At 37.3% G+C, this 19,147-nt stretch overlaps 1 protein-coding gene across 1 annotated transcript in view; it reads right to left on the reverse strand.

The window, feature by feature from the left end:
- LOC111161285 (interleukin 1 receptor accessory protein like 2) overlaps positions 1-19,147 on the reverse strand; it is a 645,149-nt gene that overhangs the window by 559,043 nt on the left and 66,959 nt on the right. The window contains exon 4 of the mRNA XM_022524867.1: positions 10,370-10,523. Coding sequence (XP_022380575.1) covers positions 10,370-10,523 — 154 coding nt within the window. The remainder of the gene's footprint in view (positions 1-10,369; positions 10,524-19,147) is intronic.

Genomic DNA, 19,147 nt, shown 5'->3' on the forward strand with positions numbered 1-19,147 from the left:
GGTCCAAAACCTATGGGATACAGCAAAGGCAGTCCTAAGGGGGAAATACATAGCCATCCAAGCCTCCCTCAAAAAAATTGAAAAATCCAGAACACACCAGCTGTCTCAAATACCTATGAATGTAGCCTTGTGGCTTGAGTTTGTCATAGGCCCTGGTTAACTCCTTAATTTTTTTTTTTAAAAATTCATCCCCTGTAAATGAAGCGCCCTATTAAAAATAGCAATTTGTCTTAAACCATTTGTTAGACTGCTTTCTTGTGGTAAAATGGCTGTGTGGTCCTCTTTGCAAAACTTCCAGTTATAATAATGATGAAAATGATGCTAATCATAATAATTAATATCATTTTTTAAATACTAATTCCCAAACACCATTCTAAGTGATTTTCATATATTTTCTTCACTGAACACACTAACATGTCCTTATTTTGCATGGGGAAAAACTCAAGTTCAGAAGAATAAATTATTTTTTCTCAAAGTCACACAGCTACTATTATACTTGAGTCATGTTTTTCTGATTCTGAAGCAAGGTCCAAGGAAGCAAATCAAGTTTTCAGTTTTCCACAGGTCTTCTCTACGAATCAAATTCTTTGTCTAGCTAAAATTTCTTAGAAATGACTTCCTCTAGATATTTTTCTCAGCAAAAGATCTTATCCACCTCCACATAAGAAAATTTGTTATAGTCAAATCCGATTATAGTACTCCAAATAATATATAGTTCTATAAGAATTTACTAGTGGAAGGGGCTCAGGCTTTGAGAAAACAACCACCACCACCTGAACCTTCACTCCAGTGCTATTATTTAGTTACAGTAGGACACTGAGAAAAATTACTTAACTTCTCTGAATTTCAACTTCAACAACATTGGTAAACTGGGGCTAAAGTGACACTACCACTCAGGATTTTCACGTGCTTAAATGAGATCATATATGGGAAAACTTAGTGTTTCCCTCCTAGTACCATAATTGTATATCTAAACGTCAAGGTAAACCTTTGTATGGGAAACAATGGAATATGGAGGACATTAGTCTAATTGGTGAGACAAAACCTACACCAAGTACTTCAAGATAATTAATTATAAATTAGTGTCAAACAGCATGGTGAAAACTTTTGTAAAACTGCCAAGGGAATTTTGGAGAAAGAAACTAGTAACTGTAAATGAGATTAATCTGTGAAGGTTTCATCTTAGCAAAGGGGAGTGAAAGAGCATGAAGCAGGCAAGAAAGCAGGAAAAAAAGGAACTAGTGGCATTTGGTGAGCTTTGTTGTGTGCAGAAGCCACGTAGGTAGTTTTTGGCTGGTTGCTTTAAGAGCAAGGTTTTGGAACAAATGTGGGTTTGAATCTTAATTCTACCACTTACTATCTGTGTGATCATAGACAAGTAACTTATCTCCTCTGAGTCTCCCTTTCTTCCCTTATAAAATAAATATCTCCTAACTTTCAAGGTTATTGTGAACATTGACTGATTGTACAATACAATACCTGACCCAATAAATGGTGGTCTTCTGAGCATCTGTTCCATTCTGTTGGATCTGGCTCATGGCTAATCTCCCACCATATCAAACTCCTCATTTTCATCCTCTAGAAGACTGGCTTGAGAGAATAGTCTTAGCTTGCTCAAACCACTACTTTCAGGTTGGAGGAGAGCAAGGTAGCTGAGAATTTCACAAATGAACATAACAGACCTAGGAAAACCTGTGTCCATGACTCTTAGAGGTCTATACACCTAGAAGTCACACTGTAATTCCTTCCCAAGAATCCCCTACCCTACCCCTAACTCAAGTCAGAGGAGTCAGCCAAGGAGTCAATGATCACCTCAGGTGATGGAAGAGAGCCACTGGAGCAGAACTGACCTGGATTGGGCACGTTTGCCATATCCTGCTGCCATGTGCTCTAACTTGCTCACCCTCAGCCCTCCAAGCTGGTCTCCTGTACAGCTACTTACGAAACAAACCCACAGGAATAAATGTTCTTATAGTCCAGAGAAACTTTGCAGAGAAACAAGACCAGCTTTCTGCTAATGGGACAATTAGTAACATTTTTTTTTGTCTCCCTATAAGGCATAGAAACATGCAAACATTTTCCAAGACAGAGACTGGAAATATCTTTGACCTTGTCTGTCACCAACAGGGTTGATAGCCCTATATCATAGGGTGAGGCAGGAGGAGAGAAATAGGGGGGAAAAGGGAAAGACAAAACAACAGAGGCAGTAAAGGAAGAGGGGAAAAAATCACTCCTTAGACTGATTCTCAAGGCTTTCCTTCCCACTAACTCTAAGCAGGCTTTTTTTTTTCTTTTCTCCTAGTCACCCAAGGTCATGAGTAGAGTTGACCTTGTTTCTAGAGGGAGCAAGCAGCCACCTGCAGGGTATGAATTGTGACACTCTGGGAAAGGCCCCCCACAGGCACTGCAAAGCTGCCAGAAATTCCCACCATTAGTCATGCCTATGAGTTACAGAATTGAAATATCTATTAAACTGCAAATATGTTAGCTGTAAAGGGAAACATTTGGGGCCATTATCGGTTAGGAATTCTTTATCTCTTTGAGGAACTAGATTAGACCCAGCAGAAAACAAGAATCTGAGGAGATGGGCTACAGAAAAGACAGGACATTAGGACATTTAAAAGAGTCAGAGAAGGGACAAAGATGTCATTCACAGTGGGCTGGGTATGCTAGGAAAGGCCAGGGTCACCCAAGAAGGGAGAGGGAGTCCTAGGAGGAAAGGCAAAGGAGCTGCTACCAGCCGGTTTTGGTCACGAGATTTTTGCACCTGCGACTGTGCAAAAGAACAGTCAATTATGAAATGCACAGTCAGTCATGTGAAAGTTTCCTTAATGTGGCAAAGAACTATTGAATGCTGAGGGCTTTCCTCATTAAGTCACACGAAAGGTATAAACAAGATACATTCTCACATGATAATCAGGACACAGACATTCAGATCATGTTAACTGGTTGCTCAGAACATGAAGGAGAGAGAACATATGCTAATGATTTTTTTTCCCTCACTGCTTCACATTGCATTGCTTTGGGGCAGTTTCAAGGTAGGCACTTTATCCCCAGGGCTTTTCATTTATCTGTAATATTCGAGACCAACTTGCTTCATCATTTAAATTGTTCTTCTCTGTAAGGTGATAAATTCACCAATACCCCTCCTGTAGTATTATATCCATAAATTGTGCCCTTCACTCTCTGCTTGGATTGACCAGTCTGTTGGGTGGTGTGATTAGGATGGCTTCTGAGTGCTGTTCTCAGTTTGTCTATTAACTGCTCTCCAGGACACTTACGTTTTTTGTTTGTTTGTTTTTGTTTTTGTTTTTTTCCCCTGCTCACTGCTGGGGGTGGAAGTAGTAGAGGAAATTCTGAGCCAGCCACACAGTCATTCACTTGTTTCTAAGTGCTATTGAACCAAACTCTTTAAGGAAAGGCCACAAAAAGACAATTTCCAAACTGAATTCAGCATATAGGCATGTTTTACTTAGTCCACACAATGATGAATAAACCACAGATCTCCGCATAAAAATCCAGACTTCTACAATCTCTTCAAAAATTAAAGGGCCTAATAGTACTGGATCCTTAAGTTCACATGCTGACAGCTAGGGCTAAGTCAATACAGCTAGTGTTCTCCAGCTTGCCTCTCCATGTTACTTACACACCCATTCAGGTACCTGATTCACCTGGCTTCTAGAAGCATTTGACTATTGATTAGGGCATTACCCTTTTGCTGGTTTAGATTCAGTCATCAGCAGTAAATGCTTTTCCTTTTATAGAAGGAATAGAATCACAGCTATCTCTTCTTTAAGCCAAAACCATGGGTTAGCAAATGAACATTTTATATACTAGGTTTTTTCAGGGATCCATAGACCTGAGCTCTGAAGTCTCCAATTTTGGAGTCTTTCTGGGGATACATCTCCTCTTTTTCTGGCCCAGAACCCAGGATTAAGGGACTAAGGACAGAGTAATAATGGGATATGATAGGAAAAAAACAGTATATTAGTAATAAGAAGATGGGGGTTCTAGTCGGAGCCATGCCATTCACCAGCTGCCACCCTAGGGCAAATGGTTTAAACTCTGAGCCATAGTTTAGTCTAGTGGGGGTGGATTATGTTATGTGATCATACATGTTTAGGAAATGTCCTAAACTATTATATTTCATCCTCCTTTCAGAAAACTGTAATACATGTTAGAATATGATATACACTAAGATGCCCTGAAATGCCTTGCAAAAAAGAGACCTGTTTAACTTTGACCTGGCAGATAAACACATTGCCACAGAACCTTTCTCCACCCCCTCCTCTCCTTTCCTTCCTCTCTTCCAGAAATAACTATTAACATTTCTTAGAATTGGAAAAGTTTAGAAACTGTTTAAAACACTATTTGTTCTAATGAAAAAAATAAAAAAAAATTCTCAGGTTCCAAAGGGAACATAATTCTGTCCACCTGTCTGATTTCGGAATCACATTAAGAAACCTGAATCCTATGTTCCTTGTTGCACAGAGTAGGCACCGTTTTATGTGTTGACTCCTCTTTACCAATTGAATCACATTGTTTAACTAGACTGTTCTCCATTGCTTCACTTCTGTTAGCTTAAAATCATTATGATAGGGCACCTGGGTGGCTCAGTGGGTTAAAGCCTCTGCCTTTGGCTCAGGTCATGATCTCAGCGTCCTGGGATCGAGCCCTGCATTGGGCTCTCTGCTCAGTGGGGAGCCTGCTTCCCTCTCTCTCTGCTTGCCTCTCTGCCTACTTGTGATCTCTCTGCCAAATAAATAAATAAAATCTTAAAAAAATCATTATGATAACTGCTATGAACCTTACTGGAATCCATTTTTTTCTCAATATGGATTTTCGTATTAATAGTGCCATTTGACACCAAAATATGAAGCTTGGCAAATTTCATCTTCTGTACATTCTTGCTTTTCTTGGAACCTTACTTTTTCTTGTTTCCTGTTTCCTGGCACCATCCTAAGTTTAAATTTAGTTCTGTGTCCCATTCCTATTGATCTACTCTAAGGTACTCACTGAGATCTATAAGGACTAGGCTCCAAAATGTCAAGTGCATCCTTTTTAGTGGTATCTAAATTCCAACAGGAAATTTTGAATAGTTAATGTCTAGAAAGGAAATTATAGTGGAATAATGAAAATTATGATCAATATTTTGATATATTTTTCAATGTATGTAATATATATCTGGCAATATATGGTTTGTTCTTGGTGGTGGTTAAAAAGTTATATTTAAGAGTCAGAAAGACCTAGATTCATATCCATGCTCTGTCAGTTACAAAATATATGACTGAAGGCACGTCACTTCACCTAAGTTTTCTTCCTCAATAAAATGGGGACAGTAATAGTATCTACCCTCATATGGTTGTTCTGAAGATTAAATGAAAAAAATGAATGAAAAACACTAAGCATAATGTCTGCCACAAAGTGAGCTCTCAATAGATATTAGATCTCTGGGTCCCCCTATTATGATTATCATGTAGTTGTTGGCTTACAGATCACTTCTCCTATTATACTATCATTACTCAGTCAGAATCTCCATTCTGTTTCTTCCCCCAACTCTCCACCATATCTCCACATTCCCCTGTTTCTCCTAAACCCACTTTCACCTCAATGTCTCAGCATTAACAGTAGACTCATAAATAAACAGCCAGGGCCAACAAAAGCCTGACTTCAAGCCTGATGTGAAATTGCTCCCTCTGTGTGTAAATAGCAGCCATTCTCTACACCAGAGGAAGTTTATTCTAATAAACTATGCAGTCTCAAGGACACAGACAACAATGCACTACAGTTAGTTATAACTTGGCGAAGTGAAATTAAAAGCACTTACTGAAGCCATGCATTTGAACATCTTCACCAAAAACTGATCCCAATTTCTACTCTGTAATTTTACCAAGCTTTGTGTATCCAGATTGTGTGCTACCATTGCTTAATAGTAACCTAGCAGCAAATCCTTGAAATATATCCATAGAATAAACCTCTCTTTCTAACCACAGCATTTAGACACAAATGGATTAAAAGATTATCCTAACATGTAAAGAATCCCAAATCTGGAACTCTAGAGCTGTTTATAATAATTAGGAGGACTGGTATTATTTGCATAGTCACCAAAGAACAGGTTGGTGTTTTTTTTTTTCCTAAGCAACCAAGTGCATTTCTAAAAAGCTGAATAAAATCATGCATTTGTGAATGATTTGTCAGGTGAATGGTGAATTATTTTCCAAATACAGTTAATTAGTGCTGGTTTCCTGCTGGTGTTCATTTTGGGAAGCCCCTATAATTTATATCTGCCTTTGACCGTCCCAAGGCAGACATTCTCCTCTAATCCCAGGAGACCCTATTACCTTATCTTTCCTATCCTCTCCCACTCCTCATCTTCTTCCATTATCACCTGTTCTACATTCTCACTATCATATAATCAACACTCGCTTCTCTTCTTACCACTTCAACTAGCCATCTGCACAAAACTCAATGTGAGAATAAAGGGAAAATATCTCTAAAATAACAAACAGCTACCTAAAATATGCTGTGGGAAATAAAATTGTTAGCTGTTGGTGTCTTTGACAAATGACCTAAACACACTAATGTACATGTCTATTTGTTGTTATACCCTTCCCTATTCATCTGTACCCTCCAAAGAAATAAAAGGAAATGTCCATGACATCACAAAAGCCTGAAATAATTTATATACTAAAAGTGTTCCAGAAAAGTTGCATTTAAATCAAATCCTATTTTAATGCAGCAGGAAAGCTGGCTATTTAAAGAAATCTTACAATGAATTCTTTTATATGGAAAAAAATCATTTCATAAAACCAATGATTACCTTCTAGTTCATCAGTCTTGAATATCTGGATCTTTTTGTAACTGATCTATTTAAAACAAGTAGCACCTATACACTTAAAAAAAAAAAACTTGCTTTACTGAAGAAGTATTTCTCAGACTTATAAATTTTAAAAAACAGAAAAAAACTCTTAAAATTTTGATAAACTTTTATATTTTGCTTACTTACAATATATAATTTTAAAGAATCACACTCTACATAATTTTGTAATTAGCCAATCCTATTATTTTATATTGAAATTCCTATTCCATACCTGCATATTGCTAAACTGAAAACAAGTATGAGGGGGTTATGTTTTAAATAATAACAGCTTTATATTTTGAATTATGAGAGGATAAACTGTTTAATCGCTTTGTAATACTGACACAAATCACAATATAACTTACATAAAAGTACAAATTAGGGGCAACTGAGTGGCTCAAGTCAGTTAAAGATCTGCCTTATGCTCAGGTCACGATCTCAGGATCCTGGGATGGAACCATACATCAGGCTCCCTTGGAGGGGAGCCTGCTCCTCCCTCTGCCCCTCCCCCTGCTCATGTTTTCCCTCCCTTTATCTCTCAAATAAATAAATAAAACCTCTAGAAAAGTACAAATTAAAAATAAATCTTCACAAAACAACCTCTTGAACTGGTATACCAAGAGACCATTTTGTTTCTACATCAAACATAATATTTGAAGTATATTAATAAATACATAAACTTGGTATCTTCTTATCAGAATAATGACCACTGACCCAAGGATAATTCTGAATTATTTTTTCTCCAGCATGCGATACATATTCAGTATATTTTTACTCAAATGAAAAATTACTGTTTCAGTGGCTGAGGCTGCTTTATCCCCACATTCCCTTAACAGATTTCCTTTGGTGACCAAGGATTTATAGTTTCTGACAGCTCTTGGGAAGTTAGGTAAAACAATTTGGGGCCTATGAAAATGAGTTTGGTGTGTGTGTATGTGAACTAACATGCCCACAAGAAAATCAAACCTGTGATTGACTTCTTTGGCATTATTCTCTCAGCTACTATTTCTCCAAACATAATCCTTAGAAGGCATACAACAGAATTACCTGGAAAAAAAGGCAAGTTCCCATTGTTACTGATGTATTGAATTCGAATCTGAAGGAAAGAGAAGGAACCTGTATTTAAAGAACCTCATCTTCATTCTACCCGTGTTCTTCCACATGATTCTGATGTGCTTTAAAGTTTGAAAATCTCTGGGAAGTAGAGTTGAGGTGAAATTTTAAATGTATAGTTCAACTACGTGAAAAGTTTAGGGAAAGTGAATTAACACCTCATAAAATGCCCTAAAGTAGTAGCTCTAGCTCTGTTTTTCCAGAATCTAAAAAGAAACAAAAAAAATTAAATGTATTGTCACCACAACCCATCAGATGGGAGCATAAAAGAGGTTTGGTGTTAACTTTATTCTGATCCAACTTAAACCCAAGCCAACCACTATAATGTTACAAATTTTAGTAAATAATTCCTAATGGAGGTGTTCTGCAAACAGCTGATAAGGATTGTGTGACTGTGGTCAAACTGATGATACTGGAAGGATTTGTGCATGGTCAGGTCACTTATTAATGATGTATAACTTCCTGATTGACTCTTCTCCTTGAATGAGACAGTAAGTCTAGTTCACATTGAGAAAATCAGAAATCAACCAAAAGCAGATTTTCCTATATGATTTGGCCCAACAGGGTTAGTTATTGTGAAAGCTCATACAGGAAAGGCGTGCAATACTAATTAAAAGAATAATTTAAACCTCCACAGAAGTTACTCTACAAATTCAGACTAAGTAGAACTGTCATGTATTAGGATAGAAAATGAACTAAAGTATACGTACATACATCAACACGGAGCCTGACTTGGATCTCAATCTTGCAACCCTGAGATCATGACCTGAGCTGAAACCAAGCGTTGGACTCTTAACCAACTGTGCCATCCAGGTGCCCCCTGATAAAATATTTTTTATTCCTTGTACTAACATTCAGAATTTTGAAAAAGACAAAACAAACTGCTGACTCTTAGTGATCAAAAACTTAATTAAATATGAGTTACACCAATGAACTTACTCAGCAAATGTCATTATTAGTAGACTGATTTTAATACTACCCCAAAAAGGTCAGATGAACATATGCAAAAATAACATAGAAGGAAATCTGTATTTCTAACATTTGTGTGAATATGTTATAATTAACTAGTTGATGTCAATATTACATAGTTAAACTGGTAATGCCCAAGAGCATCAGTCTTAAGTTAATCAATAAAATCATAATTATGATTGTCTAGATAATGTCAAATTTTACTATGGCTCAGATTTTATCTACAATAAAAATGTGTGTGTGAACACTTACACACACACACACACATACAGCTAAAACATAGATAAGAAGAAAAAAATTAGGCAAGGTTTTCTCAGGAACAATAGCAGGTAGACTTTTGTCATGAAATTTCTTGGGTCCATCATACCCATCATCAGGGATAACACTTATGGTATTAGCTTCTGTCATATCACTGAAAACTACTTTCTAACATTCTCCACCAGATCAGAATATCCTGTTTCTCTCCTTCATTTGGTATGAGTAGAATTACTAGTTTATATTTTACTTGTACTTCAGATTTAAAATACACATATGGGGCGCCTGGGTGGCTCAGTAAGTTAAAGCCTCTGCCTTCAGCTCAGGTCATGATCCCAGAGTCCTGGGATAGAGCTCTGCATCAGGCTCTCTGCTCAGCGGGAAGCCTGCTTCCTCCTCTCTATCTCTCTGCCTGCCTCTCTGCCTGCCTCTCTGCCTACTTGTGATCTCTGTCAAATAAATAAATAACTAAAATCTTTTTTAAAAAATACACATATACATACTATTTGTTGGGATTTTTTTTCCATTTAAGAATCACTAGAAGCACACAATAATTTCAGTCATTTATGAGCAGTTTTGTATAAATGATATTCTGGAGGCAGTCCAAGAGGGTATCATTCCAAAAGCCCAGTAGAGTCTCATTCTGAGGCAGGCATTACCTACAAGGAGATTCTACATATCAACATTCTAAAGTGGTTCCAGTATATCTTTTCTGAGATGCTTAGTAACAATGATATCTTGAAGAGTTAAAAACACATCATAAAGGCAGAGAAGAGATATGCAGCAGTTGGCCTCATGTTCCCTAAATCAATTGTCCATATTCCACATACAGTTTATCAGTACAACTTATTAACAGTGAGCTTTCAAACCATCTGATTTGTAGCCAATCCTAAATTCACTGCAAGTTCGCTGTTCGTTTTGGAAACTCTTTCTTCCCATAACAAATTATTATTTATTTTTATGTTATATTAGTCACCATACAGTATATCATTAGTTTTTGATGTAGTGTTCCAAGATTCATTGTTTGCATATAACACCCAGTGCTCCATGAAATCTATGCCCTCCTCAATCCCCATGACCAGGCTCACTCATCCCCCCCATGCTCCTCCCTTCTAAAACCCTCCATTTGTTTCCAAATTTCACTTGCCATAATTTGGTAGAACCAATTCTTACCTGTAACTTTCAATTCAGTTGTTCGTCTTACAAGTTTTCCTTCATACTTAAGTTCACAAGTGTAATTTCCTCCATCTTCTTCTTGAACTTCTTGGATTAGAAGAGCATTTCCCTTCTGTATTATTATACTTCTCCACATTTTGGGCTTACATTCCTGCAGAGAAAATATTTGTGAACAAACAAAAAAATTTAAATTCTCATCAAGTCTTAGTACTGACAAGTTAGCACTTTCACTTTCTTATGCTCTTCTCTTTTCTTTTCAAAATATATAACTAGAGTTAAGTCAATGACCATAAAAAATCACAACAGCATCTTAATGTGTCCAATTTAAATATCACAACTATCAGCCCAATAGCTACCTTAAAAGACTGATCCCAAGTGCAGAAAGTGAGATATTCTGCAAAATATCTTTAGAATATTTAGAATATTTAGAGATATTCTGCAAAAATGGAAAAGCATACAAACTCCCCAAGATGCAAAAAGGATATAGCAAAACCTTAAAAGTTGCTAAATATCATTATAAAGTCCTACATTTTTTTCTATTTGACAGGGATTTTCCTAAGAGTCCTAAAAGAATAGTGTTCATTTAGTAACAAAGCATACTACAAGGGAGTCTGAGGCATTATTAAAAATCCATAATAAGCTTTTACATTGGCAATATAGTCTACAATAATTTTATTAACTACTTCTTATAGTTAAAGACTGATGCTAATATTCCAGAGTCTCCCTTCCCATAATCATGAGATCCATCTAGGTGGGTGGGGGTGAGAGCAAGGGTCAAGAAAATTAGGCTTAAGCAGTTCTTTAGAAACATAGCTAGGTAAAATAAGGACACATTTTGTTCTAGTAATAAAAAGGAGAAATTATCCGCTCATTTTCTGAGTTCAGTGACATATGACCAGAGAATAAGATCTGGGTTTGGAAGATAATTTTTCTACACGCCTGATGGGAACATGAGGGAGTCTTGCTACTAAGATTGGACTTCTCTAGAAAGGAATGTTTAACAATTTTCCAGAGAGTGACAAAGACATAGCAATAACCAAGTATGTAAGAATATTCAGCCAAGTGGCTTTGCCTTTTGGGAATTTTCTCAGACTACTTTTTAGATATGGTTCCAGTTTGTCTACCACACATCTCAAATGTTCAACCAAACTGTGGCCAAAAGCTATACAAACATCAAGAGGAGGTGTAGGGGACAACTGTGAGGGAGTGCTGAATAATCAAGGCAAAAATATTTTATCATCTAAATTTTGAATCTGTCAGTTAAGACAATGAAAAAATGATTGTGAGGCCAATGATGTAAATAATTGTTAAGAGAAATTTTCTCTTTTCCCACTATGGTATATACAACATCTCTTCAACCCCTTCTCTCCCTCACCCCCACTCCTGCCCTCCACAAATACATTCTAAACATTCACATAAAGATAGAATCAGTGTTGACTCTCAACCCCAGCTCTACATACTTGTGTACATGTATGCACATGTGTGTGTGTGTGTGTGTGTGTGTGTGTAAAATAATTTAATTGAATGAGTATCCATTTAATAGTTTCTTACTGTAACAGATCTTTTTCTTTTATGATAGCAGGAGTTTTGACAACAAAACACAAGAATTGGCACTTAAGTTCACAGGTAAAATATTTAAGAGATACGCTTGCTTTATGTCCAGTACAACTACCCACACACATTGTCAGAGAGTAAATAAAAGTAATACTATCTAGGGCATCTAGATATAAGTCTGCTTCACTCCCTAGGGTCTTTCCAAAGAACAGTTAAGGGTCTGTCTGAAATTATATTACATACCATGTCTGGCAAGGTTTATCACCTATATGAGATTTGCTTCTGAGTTAAACCTTGGGATATAAGGTTTCTGGGAAAATGAAGAAGAAAGTCTGAACAACAACAAAAAAAAAATAGTCCAGCTGCCACTATCGTCATACAATAATAATCCACAATTATTTTCGCATTGCTTCGAACTCCAATAGCCTCAGATTTCTAAAGAATCATTCTGAAGGTTATTACACAAAAATATGGTCCCTCTGGGCATTTTGAGAGGAAAGGAAAATGAAAACTGAGCTGCTTCACTTTCACACAGCAGTGGTGGGGGTGGGAAAATGAGCCCACACACTCATTGTATTCAAAGACAAATGACTTTGTTTTCTAATGTCATTTTTGGGGAAAGTCCATCTGCAATTAGCTTTAACCATTTTCATTTTTCCAGCACACTGCTTTGATTTCTTTTTTCCCTAGGAAGTAAAATCTAAAGAGTATATAAGAGTTAGAAAATAACCCCTGCTGAAGAACAGCCTGGAATCTTTACACATTCTTTGGGCTAGATCGAGATAGTCCCAACTGCCTTCCAAGTTGCCATCTAGCCTTATAAAAGATTATTTGTACCTAATAGGGTTTTGTGGATTTTTTTAAACTTTGGCATAGGAAAATGTTATTGTCAGGTCATCTCCACCCTTCTAGAGACAATGTAGTATAGATGAAAAGGTAAACTGTAGTCAGAGCAAGACAGCTCTAAGTCAAAATCTGGGGTTCACCCAAGTTCTGTTATCTTGGTCAAATTTGCTTAAGTTTCTTACTCTACATATGAAGATAACATATACTACTATGTGAGCAGCCAGAGCACAGAGGCTTACAGAGTTTATTCATTACACTCTTGGGAGCACTATATATGGTGGTCTTCAGCACAGAGAATGCTTTCTATCCCTAAACTTTCACAATCTTGGATTATGTCTCCTCCAAACCTCCAGCTCTCTTTGGTGAAAATTGGTGCTAATGGACTAATCAGATGAAAACAAATCTTCACTAATTGGTTAACCATCCCCAGGAACATAATACTTTAATCCGCTGAAAATGTATAGCTTTTAAGAGGCCACTCCAACACTAATCCTAGCAGGTGGGTAGAGAAACTCTATTTTATTCAGAAGAAGCTTATAGATGACCATCATACATCAAGCAACCCATCCTTTACAAAATTATTTCCTTGGCTATCCTTCACATATCTGGGTATCTATATCAAATCTCCAAAGTCTTCCAGCCTTTTTACTCCACCGTTTACAGCATCTTTCCCTTAAACTGCTGGCTGCTAGGTTTACTACTGTCATTACTTCTCTCCTGTCCCCAATCTCCCTATGACCTCTCTCCTAGTGAACAAGCATCATTGCCATACCTCATTGCTCCATATCCATTTAATTTAATTTTGACAGCCTGTTAGGCAAAGAAATTTGAAACATGTAAATCAAATCTAAAGATGGTTGTTTATCTGAGGTGAGGAAAAACCTTCAAAGCCTTAAATATGAGTAGGTCCCTTATATTTGTACTTTGGGACCATTAAAATAAACTTCATCAGCTTGAAGGTTTTGCTGAAGGCCAGTCTTGCAGAGGTACCTAAGTTCAATAAACAGCTCCAGTTCATGTCCTGACTGATCCCTCATAGAGCCGTTTGTTGTACAACCTCCTTGTTCAATCAAAATAATGTCAATCCTTAAAGCCCAGCTTCCTTCCCTCTCTGTCAGCCTTCCTGAGTGGCACTTGTCACTTGCCAGTATTTACTAAGTTGGGAGCCTAGGAGGTTCAGTAGGAACATCTGTGGACCAAGTTTCTTTTTTTTTTTTTTTTTAAAGATTTTATTTATTTGATGCAGAGAGAGAGAGAGAGATCACGACTAGGCAGAGAGAAAGGGGGAAGCAGGCTCCCCGCTGAGCGGAGAGCCCCATGTGGGGCTCGATCCCAGGACCCTGAGATCATGACCTGAGCTGGAGGCAGAGGCTTAATCCACTGAGCCACCCAGGCACCCCTGGACCAAGTTTCTTAATGTAACATGTTGCTAGCCACATTTGGATGTTGGAATTTCCACCCTGAAATAGTCACTACCATATTCACAGTACATTTCTGAAATATCATCATCATACAAACAGGTATTATTTAATCAGTTTGATTTGTTGGTCTGGTTATTTCAGGGCTTTCGGAGCACAGGACTCATTTCTCATGGCAAATATACCAGGAAGATTTATTTAAATATTTATTCTGATTCTTAAGTTCAGACACAAAGTAGTTGGACAACCATAAACCAATCACGTAATCTCTGGTCCTCAAGTTACTTTTGTTCAAATACCTAATACTCATGCACTCTGACCCAATTTCTCTCCTTTCACATGGAGACTGGACTATTTCATAGAGTATCTAGGCATCTACCTAACAAACTGTAGTGAACTTGAACTTTCTTCAATTTAAAGATGGAAGACATAGGAGCACAATTGTAAATTAGGTATCAACTTTGCCCTTTTCATCCCTACCCATACTCCAAATTCACAGGATAACAAATTTGACAAAGTCTTTCCCCTCCCTAGCTCTATTTCTCTTTCTCTCTTCATAGTCCTAATGCTAAAGTTGGTACCCTACAGTGGTTCAACTGTACATTCTAGACTCAAATACTTGGGTTGGAATCCTAACTGTGTGTTCTTAAACATGCCAATTCATTGATCTAAACCTTAGTTTTTCAACTATTGAAAAAAGTGGTGATAATATTTACCAATACAGCCAATAATAAGGATTTAAAGAGGTAATGTATATAGGTGCTCAGTAATATAGAGCATCACATGCTAAAAACAGTAAATATTAACTACTATACTATTATTATTATCACTCTCATTACTCTGCTTTCATATTACATACACATCTATTATGACATGTTAATGTCTCTCAGGAATTAATGTGATTTGCATTTCTATAGGGGTCTGAGATGATCCAAAACACAATCCAACATTATAACTCATTTTTTAAAAGATTTCATTTATTTATTTATTTTAGAGAGAGAGAGAGATAATGCATTGAGAGCAGGAGGAGGGACAGAGGGACAGGAAGAGAAAGGAAGAAAATCTCAAGCAGACTCTGTGTGGAGCACAGAGCCTAGCACAAGGTTTGATCCCATGACCCCAAGATCATGACCTAAGCCAAAACCAAGAGTCAGATGCTTAACAAACTGAGCCACCCCAGCACCATCCCCCAAGTTATAATTCTAATGCAGGTGTTGACTTCCAGTTTCTGATTCAACCTGCAAAAGTTTGGAAATTGTCACTACCATCCATACAACAAGAAAAAATCTGAACAAACTGAAAAGCAACAACTCTTCTTATATTCATCAGATATTTATGGTGACAGTGAAAACCACTACCCCAAAAACCACAGAGACAGGTGATACAGAGAATCACAACTTACTGCAAGCTGAAGCAAACACAGGAGCCAGGAACTAACAGGAGCACTTAAGGATAACTTACTAATTTCTGAAGACTATGAACTAGCTTTATATATAAAAACCCCTGGGGGGGGGCAATCTTTTGAAGAGCACACTTTTAGAATGTTTACCTCCAGGAGGCCCACCAGGTTTTCAGCATGGAAACTAGAGAAAAATCCCCTTATGCTCCCGGCAAAAGAAGGAAAAAGTAAACATTATGAAATATACCCAAAGAGTCCTATTCTCCTTAACAGCCTGTCCTCAAAGTATATGGGAAAAGGGAAATTCTGATGGCAGCCCCTCTAGTCTTTGAAGTGGGGGAAGAAAAATAGCCAGCACCAGCTCCCTCTATCCTTCCTGTCTCATCTAATGGAGGTGGGAGAGAAGCTGAGAAGCACTTGTGATGGTCATAGCCCAGGGACAAGGCTCACTAAAGACTGAAATCTAATCATAAGATTACAGATTGCTTTCCCTTACCCTACACTTTAACAAGACATCAACAGGGCTCCTGTATAACAATAGGATATTATAGCAAAAATAACTGCACAATTCAGGCCTTATTTAAGAAGTCTCTAGGTAAAACCAAAGATAACAGGAGAGTGGAAATCAAGGACACCAGAGAGAATTTTAGCCTCTAATATCTATGGCTATAGCAAGCAGTAAACACAGCCTAACTCTTAGCCAGATAAATGTAAAAATCTCAAATTAAAGACCTATTACCTCAGTTCCTTTTACTTAGTACATTACGCCTGGCTTTTGACAATAATTTACATGGTATACTAACAGACAAACAAAACAAAATAAAAACCACCAATTGAAGAGAGAGAACAAGCATTAGGACCAGACTCAGGTATGGTAGAAATTTTGGAATTATCAGTCAGGGAATTTAAAATAAATATTATTAATATGTTAATGGACCTAAAGGCAAGGGGGGAAAACATGTAAGAACAGAAGAGAGATGGAAACTCTTTAAAAAAATAAAATGAAATACTACAAATGAAAACACTATAACAGAAATAAAGAATGCCTTTCTTGGCACTTTAGTAAACTGGGCATGGCCAAGAAAAAAAAAATCAGTGAGTTTGAAGATATGTCAATAAAAACTTCCCAAACTGACAAGCAAAAATAAAAAGAATTTTTAAAAATAATATCTAAGGACTATGGAAGAAATATAAGAAGTATAACATAAGTGTAATAAGAATACACAAAAGAGAAGAAGAGGAGAAAGATGTGGAAGAAACATCTGAAGTAATTCTAACCCTGGATCATCCAAGATTACAGCAGACTGGGCATGGACAAAGACGTCTGGTGTGCATGTAGACTACTATTAATATCTGAGCTGAGTTTTAAACAATATATAAAAGTTAGGTAAGACATACTGGATAGAGAGAACAACATGTGAAGCACTCAGATGAGAAATAACATGAAGTAAACAAAAAAATTCTGAATACTTTTAATGTTGAGAGTAGCAATGAGTAGGCTGAGACCAAATACTAAAAAGCCTACAGAGGGAAGGAGCCAAGATGGCAGAGAAGTAGCAGGCTGAGACGACATCAGGTAGCAGAAGATCAGCTAGATAGCTTATCAAACCATTCCAAACACAGGAGATTGAAGAGAAGAAGAGCAGCAATTCTAGAAACAGAAAATCGACCTGTGGAGAAGTGAATCCGAAGCGATGGGAAGATAGACCGCAGGGGCAGGGACTGGCTCCTAGCAAGTGGCAGAGCAACGGAGCACAAAATCAGAACTTTTAAAAGTCTGCTCCACTGAGGGACATCACTCCAGAGGCTAAACAGGGGTGAAGCGCACCCAGGGACAGCGTGGTTTCTGGTCCTGCAGGGTCACAGAAGGATCGGGGCTGTCTGAGAGTCACAGAGCTCACAGGTATTAGAGCAGAAAAGTGGGCTACAGAGACGGAGCCAAGGAGCAAGCTCTCAACTCGGGGTTACTTTATCATGATCCATAGCACAGGTCACTGCTCCATGAGCGGGGACCCCACAGGACCTGGTGAGACTCCCCTGGAAGAGCTCAGGGATCTGCGGGGTTCAGAGACTCCAGGTGGGGCTGTGTGCCAGAGACAGAAATGTTTGGTCACAGGCTGGGTGAGGTCAGAGCGCGGGCAAAGACACTCGAGAATCATTACAACAGGCCCCTCCCCAAGAAGATCAGCAAGAAATCCAGCCTGAACAAGTTCACTCACCAAGGTGAACAGTGGAATTCCACAGTAGGAGAAAGCAAAGCATGGAATTCATGGCTTTCTCCCCATGATTCTTTAGACTTGAAAAGTTAATTAATTTTTTTTAATTTTTTTCTTCTGCTACTTTTTTTTAACTTTTACCCTTTCCTCTTTAAACATTTTTTAACTAGTTTATCTTAACAATACCTTTCAAAAAATATTTTTTGAACCTTCATTATTATAGTCACATTTTATCCTTCATTGTATCTAACTTTATTTTTTGTATAAACATATGGTTTTTTTATTCAAAAAAAATTTGGGATACAACTTCTTCTAATAGATCAAAATATACCCTAAATCTAGCAGAGGGCTTTGTTCTAGTTTCCAGCCTGAGCAAATTCTCTTCACTTTCTTTTTCTTTATTCTCCCAACCAACTTATCTTATCAACTCCTTCCTTAGAAATTAAAAAGTTTTTTCATCTTTATAGTCATATTCCATCACTTCATCATGTTTAACCTTATATATGTTTTACATTCTTTAAAATTTCGGGAGATATTTTCTTCTAAGAGACCAAAATACTCCCAAAATTAAGTAGGTGAACCTGTTCTATTCACCAGTCATATATACATATATATATTATATATACACACACACATACACACACACACACACACACACACACACACACACACACACACACATATATATATATACATATATGCTTTTTTATATTGTTTATTTTTTTCACTTTTTAATTTTTTATTATTTTTCTGAACTTCTTTTTAGCCCCTTTCTTCCCCCCACGATTTGGAGTCTCCTCTGATTTGGTTAAAGCACATTTTACTGGGGTCTTTGCCACCCTTTTAGTATTTTACTCACTCCTTCATATATTCTTATCTGGATAAAATGACAAGGCAGAAAAACTCACCACAAAAAAAAGAACAAGAGGCAGTACCGAAGGGCAGGGACCTAATCAACACGGACATTGGAAATATGTCAGATCTAGAGTTGAGAATGATGATTCTCAAGGTGCTAGCCAGGCTCAAAAAAGGCATGGAAGATATTAGAGAAACACTGTCTGGAGAAATAAAAGCCCTTTCTGAGAAATAAAATAATTAAAATCTGACCAAGTTGAAATCAAAAAAGCTATTAATGAGGTCCAATAAAAAATGGAGGCTCTTACTGCTAGGATAAATGATTCAGAAGAGAGAATAAGTGATATAGAAGACCAAATGACAGAGAATAAAGAAGCTGAGCAAAAGAAAGACAAACAACTACTGGACCATGAGGGGAAAATCTGAGAGACAAGTGATACCATAAGATGAAACAACATTAGAATAATTGGGATTCCAGAAGAAGAAG

The sequence above is a fragment of the Enhydra lutris genome, unplaced genomic scaffold (genome assembly GCF_002288905.1).
Source record: "Enhydra lutris kenyoni isolate GAN:26980312 unplaced genomic scaffold, ASM228890v2 scaffoldscaffold83, whole genome shotgun sequence".
In the NCBI taxonomy this organism is placed as follows: Eukaryota; Metazoa; Chordata; class Mammalia; order Carnivora; family Mustelidae; genus Enhydra; species Enhydra lutris.